The sequence below is a fragment of the Tasmannia lanceolata genome, unplaced genomic scaffold, assembly GCF_043159265.1.
Source record: "Tasmannia lanceolata isolate RefF3 unplaced genomic scaffold, GAP_Taslan_0.1 ptg000013l, whole genome shotgun sequence".
Classification (NCBI taxonomy): domain Eukaryota; kingdom Viridiplantae; phylum Streptophyta; class Magnoliopsida; order Canellales; family Winteraceae; genus Tasmannia; species Tasmannia lanceolata.
Window position 1 is genome coordinate 45,955,975 of NW_027518690.1, and position 11,227 is coordinate 45,967,201.

General features: G+C 53.1%; 2 protein-coding genes across 2 annotated transcripts; one reads left to right on the forward strand and one right to left on the reverse strand.

Moving 5' to 3' along the window:
* The first annotated feature begins 3,342 nt into the window (after positions 1–3,342).
* Positions 3,343–5,409, forward strand: LOC143891321 (uncharacterized). Its single transcript, XM_077395919.1, has 2 exons — positions 3,343–4,470; positions 4,849–5,409. Exons 1-2 carry the CDS (start codon positions 3,343–3,345, stop codon positions 5,407–5,409), a joined length of 1,689 nt encoding a protein of 562 aa, XP_077252034.1.
* Positions 5,410–10,483: 5,074 nt separating this feature from the next.
* On the reverse strand, positions 10,484–11,106 carry LOC143890288 (seed maturation protein). Its single transcript, XM_077394920.1, has one exon. The coding sequence runs from the start codon at positions 10,840–10,842 to the stop codon at positions 10,606–10,608; it is 237 nt and encodes a 78-aa protein (XP_077251035.1). The 5' UTR covers positions 10,843–11,106; the 3' UTR covers positions 10,484–10,605.
* Between the last annotated feature and the right edge of the window lie 121 nt (positions 11,107–11,227).

Sequence of the window (11,227 nt, forward strand, 5' to 3'; positions counted from 1 at the left end):
TCCTCCGGAAGCTCCACAACCTGTCCTCGAAAGGCCAGAAATCCACAGGGGAGGGTCGTCGCGCCGTAGTGAAGACCGGACTCACCATTCCCCCGGACAAGTCAGTCACCCCATAGCCAGGCATGCGCAGACAGAGCCGCACCGCCGTAGGAGGTCTAGGTCTCGCTCTGCGCAAAGGCGCCGAGCTCATGAAGAGCGCGCGCCACAGGCGAAATCAGGGTCCCGTCGTCGGAGTCCGGAGAGCCACTCCGGCTCTGCCGCAGGCCAATCCGTGGGGAGAAACAGGTCACCAGAACATAAAGACGACCCGGTGATGCGAAGGATAGAAGAGATGGGCCACAGAATCGAAGAGCTGGCTAAGGATCAAAGCCGGCCTGTGTCTAGGGCGTTCTCAAGCAGAACGCCGTTCACCGACGATGTGATGAGTGCCCCAGCACCAATGGGGTTTAAAATGCCAGTTATCCCGCAGTATGATGGGACCATCGACCCCATCGACCATTTGGAGACGTTCCGGACATTGATGCTCCTCCACGGTGCGTCAGACGGTTTCCTCTGTAGAGCATTCCCGACAACCCTCACAGGTGCAGCTAGGGATTGGTACTCAAGGATCCGACCGAACTCCATCAATAACTTCGAGGACTTCGGGGAAGACCTGGTTCGTCACTTCATGAGCAGCCGCAGGCCAAGGAAAACAGCAGCATCCCTGATGACCTTGCGGCAAGAGGATAATGAACCTCTCAAAGCCTTCGTCAGCCGCTTCAACAGGGAGGCACTCCAAGTGCCAGATTTGGACCCCTCGGCCGCTACGAACGCGCTTCTCGCGGGTGCTAGATCGAATGATTTCCGCCGAGCAGTGGCCCGCCGGAATCCTCACTTCCTGGCAGACCTAATGTCCGGGGCAGAGGAGTACATATCTGTAGAAGAGACACTGGCAGCTCTGGATTCGAGTCGGAGGAGAACCTCTGATGACAGGAACCAAGACAAGCCCCATGCTAAGCAGCGCAGGGACGACAAGGTCGTCAGAAGGGACAAATCCCCGCACAGGAGGGAGGAAAACTTCACCCCTCTCAACACCTCCCGAAGGCATATCCTGGCGGCCATCAGCGGAGAAGAGTTCATAAAATGGCCAACTCCAATGATCTCCAAGGGAAACAGGAGAGACAAATCGAAGTACTGCCGGTTCCACAGGGACCACGGACACGATACAGACGATTGCCGATAGCTGAAGGAGGAGATCGAGCAGTTAATCAGCAGAGGCTACTTGAAAAAATATGTCCGGAGTGACACCCGCGGGAGTGACCCCAAGGAGAAGGGTCCCCAGGGCCGAAGCCCTCGGCGGTCTCAACCGCCCCCAGTCTGAAGACAGTCTCCATCGCCGCCCAGTCCACCGCCAGAAGCACACGGCTCCCAACAAGAGGAGTCATTGGCACAATCATGGGCGGCCCGGCGGCTGGAGGCACCTCCTCCACTGCTCGGAAAGCATATGCGCGCCGAGTCAATGCCGTGCATACATGCAGCAAGAAAGCGAAGACGGAGAATGAGATCTCCTTCTCGGACGCGGACCTTGACGGCTTGATATTACCACATGACGACGCCCTAGTCCTGATTATGCTCGTCGCAAACTGGGAGCTGAGGAAAATCCTGGTAGACAACGGGAGCTAAGCCGACATTCTGTACTATCACGCCTTCGAAAGAATGATGATAGGTGACGACCGCTTAAAGCCCGCGAACTCAGATCTTTTCGGCTTTTCAGGAGAAGTAGTCAAGGTTGAGGGACAAATCGAGCTCCCTGTCCTCGTCGGAGAACCGCCCTGCCAGGCCTTCGCCATGGTCAACTTCCTAGTAGTGAGGGCCACCTCGGTCTATAACGCTATTTTAGGACGGCCTGGCCAGAACCTGATCCGCGCCGTCGCGTCTGCTTATCACCAGAAGATGAAGTTCATAACGCCCAATGGCGTGGGAGAAGTTCGAGGAGACCAGCCGCAATCTCGAGAATGTTATGCAATGGCGCTTAAGGGCAGAAATGCGACGGAGTCGTTGCCAATTGAGCTACTGGACCTGAGGGACGAAGCTCAGGGAACTCAGCCCGCCGAAGACCTTGTCCCCGTCCCCCTGTGCGAGAAAGATGATGAAAAGGTAGTCCAGATCGGCTCCTCTCTTGACGACGGCGTCCGGCACAACCTCACCCAGTTCCTCCAGGACAATGCGGATGTCTTCGCATGGGCCCCCACGGACATGCCCGGCATCAACCCGGAGGTCAGTTCACACAGACTAGGTGTCGACCCGACCTGTAGGTCGGTGAAGCAGAAGAAGAGACACTTCGCCCTCGAAAGGCAGATGGCGATCAGAGAAGAGGTGGAGAGACTCCTAAGAGCTGACTTCATCCGAGAAATCCAATACCCGGACTGGCTGGCAAACGTAGTCCTGGTGAAAAAGGCCAATGGGAAATGGAGAACCTGCGTCGACTTCACGGATTTGAATAAAGCATGTCCAAAGGACAGCTACCCGCTCCCAAAAATCGATCAGCTCATCGATGCCACCGCAGGTCACGAAGTGCTCAGTTTCATGGACGCCTTCTCTGGATATAACCAGATCAGAATGTATGAGTCAGATATCCCGAAAACCTCCTTCGTAACGGATCAGGGGACTTACTGCTACCGTGTCATGCCCTTTGGCCTGAAGAATGCTGGGGCCACGTATCAGAGGCTTGTAAACAAACTCTTCCGGAATCAGATTGGCCGCAACATGGAAGTATACGTCGACGACATGCTGGTGAAAAGCCTAAGCTCGCAAGATCATGTCTCCGATCTAGAAGAAACGTTTCAAGTCCTGAGAGACAATAAGATGAAACTCAATCCCACCAAGTGCACTTTTGGGGTCAGCTCGGGGAAGTTTCTGGGGTTTATGGTCAGCCAGAGAGGGATAGAGGCCAATCCAGAAAAAATCAAGGCCGTGGTGGAGCTCGCTCCGCCGAAAACCATCAGAGAAGTGCAGCGACTGACAGGGATGATAGCCACGCTGGGGCGCTTCGTCTCAAAATCTGCAGAGAGGTGTCTCCCTTTTTTCAACGCAGTCAAAGGCCTCAAAACCTCGCCCTGGACAGAGGAATGCCAAACCTCCTTCGAGGAGCTGAAGCAATATTTGTCCTCTCCACTGCTATTGACAAAACCGGAGCCCGGTGAGGAGCTAATCTTGTATCTATCTATAAGCCCCCTGGCTCTGGCTGCGGTCCTAGTTCGTGAAGAGCGCAGCCAACAAAAACCGGTCTACTACGTTAGCAAAGCCTTCCACGACGCCGAAATAAGGTACCAGCGGGTCGAGAAATTGGCTTACGCGCTGGTAATGGCGGCCAGGAAGTTGAGACCGTATTTCCAAGCTCACACGATAAAGGTCCTAACTGACCAGCCGCTTAGACAAGTCCTCCACAAGCCAGATACTTCAGGACGATTGGTTAAATGGGCCGTGGAATTGAGTGAATTTGACATCCGGTACATGCCCAGGCCCGCGATCAAGGCTCAAGTATTGGCAGATTTCGTAGTTGAGTGCTCCATCCCCCAGCAGATCGCCGAACCTGAAATCGCCCAAGCCCCAGCAGCGAAAGGTGCTACTACAGCCGGAGAACCAGCAGAAGATGGAGCCAGAGCAGGAACCATCCCCCTACCACTAGTTGAGCATGATCCTTCAATCGCCGAAGCACTTTGGGAAGTGCACGTGGACGGATCCTCAAACAAGGCTGGTTGCGGAGCCGGTCTGGTTTTAATCGGGCCGGACGGTTTCACACTAGACTACGCCTTGAGGTTCGGCTTTCGCGCTTCCAACAATGAGGCTGAGTATGAAGCACTCCTCGCCGGAATGAATCTTGCAGTCCAGACCGGAGCCCAGAGATTGAAAGCTTACTGTGACTCCCAGTTGGTCGCCAACCAAATCCAAGGTATATACGAAGCCCGCGACGAGCGAATGATTAAATACCTCTCCCAGGTCCGGCAACTATCCTCCAAGTTCAGAAGTTTTGAGGTTGTCAGAATCCCCAGAACGGACAACACAAAGGCAGATGTACTGTCCAAGCTGGCCGCATCCGGATACACGACTCTCGGGAATATATGCATGGAGTTCCTACAGGCCTCCAGTATCGAAAGAAAGGCTGCTGAGATAATGCAGGTGGAACACGAGCCCTCCTGGATGGATGAGATCGTCGACTACCTGCGTAGTGGGAAACTGCCTGAGGCCAAGAGAGAAGCGCGCAAGGTGATCCAAAGAGCAGCCCGTTTTTCACTTGATGGCGAGAACTTGTTCAAAAGATCATATACTCTCCCATACTTAAAGTGTCTCCGGCCCAGCGACGCCACGTATGCCCTGCAGGAGACACACGAAGGTATTTGCGGGGAGCACTTGGGGGGCAAAGCCCTGGCGATCAAAGTCCTCCTTAGAGGTCTGTACTGGCCGACGTTGAGACAAGACGCGCTGACCCTGGTAAAGAGATGCGAGAAATGCCAAAAGTTCTCCCCCACCATTCATCAGCCCGCCGTATCTATGGCCCCAATTGTCAGCCCGCTACCCTTCGCTATTTGGGGAATGGATATCTTGGGCCCCTTCCCACCGGCCTCCGGAAGGCGCACCTTCGTAGTGGTGGCTATTGATTACTTTACCAAATGGGTGGAGGCTGAACCTCTAGCCCAGATCACCGAACAGAATGTGCAGAACTTCTTCTGGAAATCAGTAGTCTGTAGATTCGGGATTCCTCGCGCCCTGATAACAGACAACGGCAAACAGTTCGACTGCCGAAACTTTCGGAAGTTTTGCTCCGACCTGAAAATTGAGCAGAGGTTCACCTCCGTAGCACACCCACAGACCAACGGGCAGACAGAAGTCACAAACCGAATCCTGCTGCAAGGGATCAAGAAAAGACTGGACGAAAAAGTTGGTCGATGGGCAGATGAGCTGTATCACGTCCTATGGGCCTATCGCACCACCCCGCGCACACCAACGGGTGAGTCCCCATTCAACCTGTCCTTCGGAACAGAGGCGGTAATACCTGTCGATGTAGGCACCCCGTCCGCTAGAATTTTCAACTTCAACGAACAGCTCAACGGTGACGGGCTCCGCGCGAATCTTGACTTATTAGAGGAGGCCAGAGAAGAATCCCGAATAAGAGTCGCCGCCTACAAGCAGAAAGTATCTCGCTACCATGACTCGAAGATACGCCCTAGAGAGTTTCGAGTTAGAGATCTTGTCTTAAGGAAAGCTGCTATCTCCCAACCCAAGAAGGCCGGAAAGCTTTCCCCAACCTGGGAAGGGCCTTACCGAGTAAAAGAGGTGATTCGCCCGGGAAGTTATAGACTGGAAACACTCGAGGAACAACTATTACCACATGCCTGGAACTCGAAGAACCTTCGCAAATATCATCAGTAGCAAAGTAGCCGACACACACAAAAAAAAAAAAAAAAACTTTGTAAATATCTCCTGAATGTGAATGAAAGAACATTTTCTTTTTGCAAATGCCTTCGTGTCCGTCAGATTTCGAAACCCAGTTCACTAAAACTAGGGTACTCAACGTTTGGTTCGCCACGGCTCGTCTCCGCAAAGACCGGGAGCCCACTCCTGGTCCGGAACCAGCCCGGATGCAAAAACCAAAGCTCCTTCGAAACCCAGTTCACTAAAACTAGGGTACTCAACGTTTGGTTCGCCACGGCTCGTCTCGGAAAGACCGGGAGCCCACTCCTGGTCCGGAACCAGCCCGGATGCAAAAACCAAAGCTCCTTCGAAACCCAGTTCACTAAAACTAGGGTACTCAACGTTTGGTTCGCCACGGCTCGTCTCCGCAAAGACCGGGAACCCACTCCTGGTCCGGAACCAGCCCGGATGCAAAAAACCAAAGCTCCTTCGAAACCCAGTTCACTAAAACTAGGGTACTCGACGTTTGGTTCGCCACGGTTCGTCTCCGCAAAGAATCGGGAGTCCACTCCTAAGTCCATGACTCCTACCTGGAGCGATAGTTACGCATCATACAAAAAAGCAGTATAAACTAGAGACGGACAAGCATTGAAGAGTTAGACAAACAAAAGTTCTTTCCATTCATATGTTGGGGCCTCAGAGGACCATTACAAAAGGGAGTTGGGCCTCCAAGGGGCCATTACAAAAAGGAATCAAGAAATCGCCAAAAAAGGGGAGAAAAAGAACTCAGGGCGCCTCATCGCCCCCATCCCGCGCTGGATCTGCCCCCGGGGGCAAGAGTGCGTCAGCTGCGGCCGGCTCCTCGCCAGTGAGCGTCGGTGGATCAGGTATAACCATCCTCGACAGGTCAACGCCCGGATTGGAATCCTTGACCTGCCCAAGGCAGTCAAAGAACCCTATCTTGTAGGCCTCACTAGATAGAAGAAGGAGTTCGTCCTCCTTCTCCTGAACGGCAGTCGCCTGCCTCGATAGGTCTCTCTCCCTCTGAGCGTTGAGGGCTTCCATCGCTTCCTCCTTCTGCGCGGCCAGCTGAGCGGCAAACTCTTCTCTCAGCCGCTTGATCTCTTCGGCAGATTTTTCTACTGACTTCTTCAGCTCCTTCGCCTCCTTTTTCAGCTTCCCATTCTCCTCCTCAGACTTAGTTATAGCATCAGAGAATTTCTTACTCTTCCCCCGCAGATCATTGAAGTACACTCCGATCTGTAAAAATACAGAGGAGCAAGTGTTGACACAAGCAAACAAAGCAGAAGGCGAGCAAAGAGTAAGCGTACTCGTCAGCCATCTTACCTGATAAAGAGAAGAGAATACGGCCTCTTCGGCCGTAACTGGCGGCTCGTGGAGAACCTGTTGCTTGTCTTTGTCAAGAATACATTTAGTTTGAATCTCTACAGCCACCCGGCTCTCTCCAAGGCCGGAATCAGTCTTTTGGATGGCCCAGTTCGGCCGAAAAACATTATCACCGTGCCTCGTCGGGGGCGGAAGGGTGCCAGCAGACGTCGCCACGGTCCTCGAGGACCCTGCGCCCCGGCCGGATGAACTCACCAGTTTCACCGAACTCTTGGCCTTGGCCTTGGGCGGTGCGTCCTGAGTCGGATCCGGACTCGCCGTCTCTGGGGCCTTCCTTTTCTGGCCCTGACGGACCGTCCCGAAGGCCCCCTTCCTCATCTTATCCACTAACGACTGCTGCTGCATCTCTGAAAGATAGACGAAAACAAAACCAGTCAGAGACAAAAAAATAAAAATAAAAAAGGGTGGAGAAAAGAATTTTAAAGGAGGCTATCTACGTACGTGCCCGGGTCGCAGTACTAAGGCCCAACCCAACCAAAACCTCTTCCCCTTGGAAGTCTGAACAATCAACAGGCCCCTCCCGGTCCAGCACCTCCCGAAGTAGAGCGAGGGTTCTCGCATCTTCACCCTCGAGAAACGGTTTGCGACTCATCGCGACTGTATCCGGGGTTCCCCATTTCAAAGGGACCGGCCAAGGCTCGCTGGACTCCGTGTCCTCGACATAAAAGAACCTGTTCCTCCACAGGTGTATGGAGGTGGGAATGCCAGTGATCATTTTTATCTCCGGACGCTGGCTAATGTAAATCCAACCCCCACCCTTGTGCTTCTTCAATTGCGCACACGCGCGGAACAACGGTACTGACAAGTCCCTCCGAAGCCGGCCCCGAATGAGATATACAAACCCCGTGAGCAGCCTCCACGAGTTCGGCGCCACTTGGGCCGGAGCTAGCCCGTAATGCTGAAGCACCGAAGCGAAGAAGGGGTGTAGAGGAAATCGGAGTCCGGCCCTCAGTGACTCGTCATATATGCAAATATCGGAGCTTTCGTTACAGGCTCTATCTCCCTCCGTCGCCTCCCTCAGTCCAAACCTGGATGGGATGCAGTACTTATCCCTAATCACTGCCATGGCGGACTCATCCAGGTAGTTCTCCTCATTGAGAGCCTGTATGTTGTAGGTAGGGTTGGCATCCATACGGGCCCGTGCTACGACCTCAACGGCCCGGCCTGGGTGAAACGTTGTGGACGCCTCGCCGGCGTCACTACCAACACTCCCCCCTTGTGGGACGTAACTATCCGTTAGAAGCGGAGCGGTGTTCAGGTCTAATATCGCCTCGTCCTCCCCCTCCTCATCACTACCTATAACAGTCACACTCGCCGTTTTCGGGGCCGGTGACCAAGTAGGCCTATCCTCGATCCTAATCAACGATCTAGACCCTGAACTACTAGAAGACGACTCCCCCGAACCGGACTCAGAACTAGAGCTACTAGACATGAAAGCAGGAAAAGAAATGAATGAGACGCGCTCAAGAAAAATTACCGGATCACACTGAATGCTCCCGAATCCACCGCCGTTCACAAAAACTACACGGCCCGAACTGACCTTCGCCGAACTAGGCTTCGCCGAACCGACAGAGGAAAAAGAGGGGGAGAAGGAGGAGAAGTAAAAAGTGAAAGTGAGAAGGCAAAACCCACTCTTATATAGATTTCTCTGAGGCGGTGTGCATTAAATGAAGGGCGCACGTCTCGAGGACGTCCGAGGGGTGCCACGTGTCTTGTATTAATGGCGGGCACAAACTTCGAGACGAGTTCCAAGCAGCCCGGCCCAAGCCAGACTGGGTCGCAAAACGACAAAAGGCAGCCCGGCCCAAGCCGGACTGGATATGACGCGTTTCGCAAAACGACAAAAGGCAGTCCGGCCCAAGCCGGACTGGATATGACGCGTTTCGCTAAACGACAAAAGGCAGCCCGGCCCAAGCCGGACTGGATATGACGCGTTTCGCAAAACGACAAAAGGCAGTCCAGCCCAAGCCGGAATGGATATGACGCGTTTCGCAAAACGACAAAAGGCAGTCCGGCCCAAGCCGGACTGGATACGACGCGTTTCGCAAAACGACAAAAGGCAGTCCGGCCCAAGCCGGACTGGGTCGCTAAACGACAAAAGGCAGTCCGGCCCAAGCCGGACTGGATATGACGCGTTTCGCAAAACGACAAAAGGCAGTCCGGCCCAAGCCGGACTGGATATGACGCGTTTCGCAAAACGACAAAAAACAGTCCGGCCCAAGCCGGACTGGGTCGCTAAACGACAAAAGGCAGTCCGGCCCAAGCCGGACTGGATACGACGCGCTTCGCAAAACGACAAAAATCAGTCCGGCCCAAGCCGGACTGGGTCGCTAAACGACAAAGATTAGTCCGGCCAAAGCCGGACTGACCAAAATCCGGACTGCCACAGATTCCGGACTGCCTCCAAAATCCGGACTGCCCCAATTTCCGGACTGCCCCAATTTCCGGACTGCTTCAGAATCCGGACTGCCTCCGATTTCCGGACTGCTTCAGATTCCAGACTGCCTCCAGATTCCGGACTGCCTCCGATTTCCGGACTGCCTCCGATTTCCGGACTGCTTCAGATTCCGGACTGCCTCCAGATTCCGGACTGCCACCAGATTCCGGACTGCCTCCAAAATCCGGACTGCCTCCGATTTCCGGACTTCTTCAGATTCCGGACTGCCTCCAGATTCCGGACTGCCTCCAGATTCCGGACTGCCTCCGATTTTCGGACTGCCCCAATTTCCGGACTGCTCCTGAATCCGGACTGCCCCCAGATTCCGGGCTGCTCCAAAATCCAGACTGCCACAGATTCCGGACTGCCACAGGACAAGCCTCGACCACTTCCAATCGGAAGCGTACCCCACCATATTTCCCCAAGTCACCATAATAACTTGGAGAACTGGGGGGCAACTGATGGGGTGCGACAACGCAGCAGCCTGTTAGCTTCCAACACGTGGCTAGAGGAGGGCCCACCGCAGGACCCTCGCCAGCAGGGGTAGTTTGGTAATTCCCTCGGGGTAGGTGAACCCGAACCTATAGCTGGTCGACACCTGCGTTGGAGGCATTAACTCCCTACCTACCCCAAACTTTCCTTATAAAAAGGCTTCCAAAGCTCATAAATCGGGTATTGAATTCTCACCCACCACTCTTAAAGCACCCTCTTCACTCCGGCTCATACTGACTTGAGTGTCGAAGGGCCTGTCCGGAGTACACTCCGGGTCGGTCATTCTGACCTCGTTTGCTCTTGTGCAGAACACAGCTCATCCGGACTCTACTTCCCTCCAGCTCGGCTCTTACGTCACTGCCATATCTGTTAACCGATTTTGGGCCTAACAGAAATGAACACAGAAATTCTGTCTTACAGGAAAAAAATAAGCTGCAGCTGTTTTTCAGGGAGAACAGCGAACAGATCCTATGGCAGATAGGGTATCGTAAGCTCTAGCGCAGGCTGAGCTGAGCTCTAGCTCACGAAGCTCGTCCCCATTTCAAAAACACTATGACTCAGAAAATGACCAACACCACCTTTTTCTTTTTCTATTTTTTTCCCGGGAAGGTGGGTGTTCTCTCCTGAAAACGTGAAGAGCAAATCGTGTTTTTTGACTATTTCATAAATTGCCTACACATTCCACTCCTCCATTCATTTTTCATGCTACCAACAAAAAATAGAGTAGGAGGAGGAAAAATCAAGCACTAGTCAAAGTAATAGAAGACTTCAAGAGAAATATACCATTAATATACTTCACATAAGTAACCATATCCCTGACCATCATCTACACGATATATAGTAATCAAAAGAAGAAGGAAAAAAACACCCGTATATCCCTAACCAGTGCCGGTGACCCCAAGATCTTGCTTTTGCTCATCTTCTCCGGCACCAAAAACGGGGCCACCTTTGCCTGCAGCATCCTTCACCTTATCTTGCAATTTATCCACCTCTATCCCTCCCGGTTCTTCTCTAGACCGGATATCGGTCCGAGTCCGGTTCTCTCCTCCTTCCACCGACTCGTAGATGGTCGGAGTCAGGTCTTCCTTCGGCTGAGCCCCTTGCCCTCCAGACATCTCTTCTTTCTAATTTCTTTTTTTTCCTCTGTACGAAACCTCCTTCGAGGCCTCCGATTTAAGTAAAGGGGCAGTTGAGAGCGCCACGTTCGTGGCCACGTTTCACGTTTAGAAAAGCTATTTACTTGTAGAGACACGTGTCCCATGAGCCAAATCGTGGCAGTCCTCCATGAATTTGGATTACACTCCTTTTAATAACCGAGTTGAATTGGGGTAGTGGAATAAGGAATAGCCTCTTCACACGTTACCAATCTCTTCTTCTTTCTTAGATGCAAGGGCTAAAGACGTGGATCTATTCAAGGGCCCTTCTTTGGCTTCTTTAGCCCTTTCATAAAGAGCGCTTGCATCTATCATTCCTCCTAAAAACTATCCTGCCAATCCATGT

Excerpts from the sequence above, each read along its gene's own strand:
- LOC143890288 (XM_077394920.1), bottom strand. The coding sequence starts at position 10,842 with ATGTCTGGAGGGCAAGGGGCTCAGCCGAAGGAAGACCTGACTCCGACC.
- LOC143891321 (XM_077395919.1), top strand. The coding sequence starts at position 3,343 with ATGGCGGCCAGGAAGTTGAGACCGTATTTCCAAGCTCACACGATAAAG. Across the intron at positions 4,471-4,848 it reads GACAAGACGCGCTGACCCTG|ACCAACGGGCAGACAGAAGT; the intron begins GTAAAGAGATGC and ends GCACACCCACAG.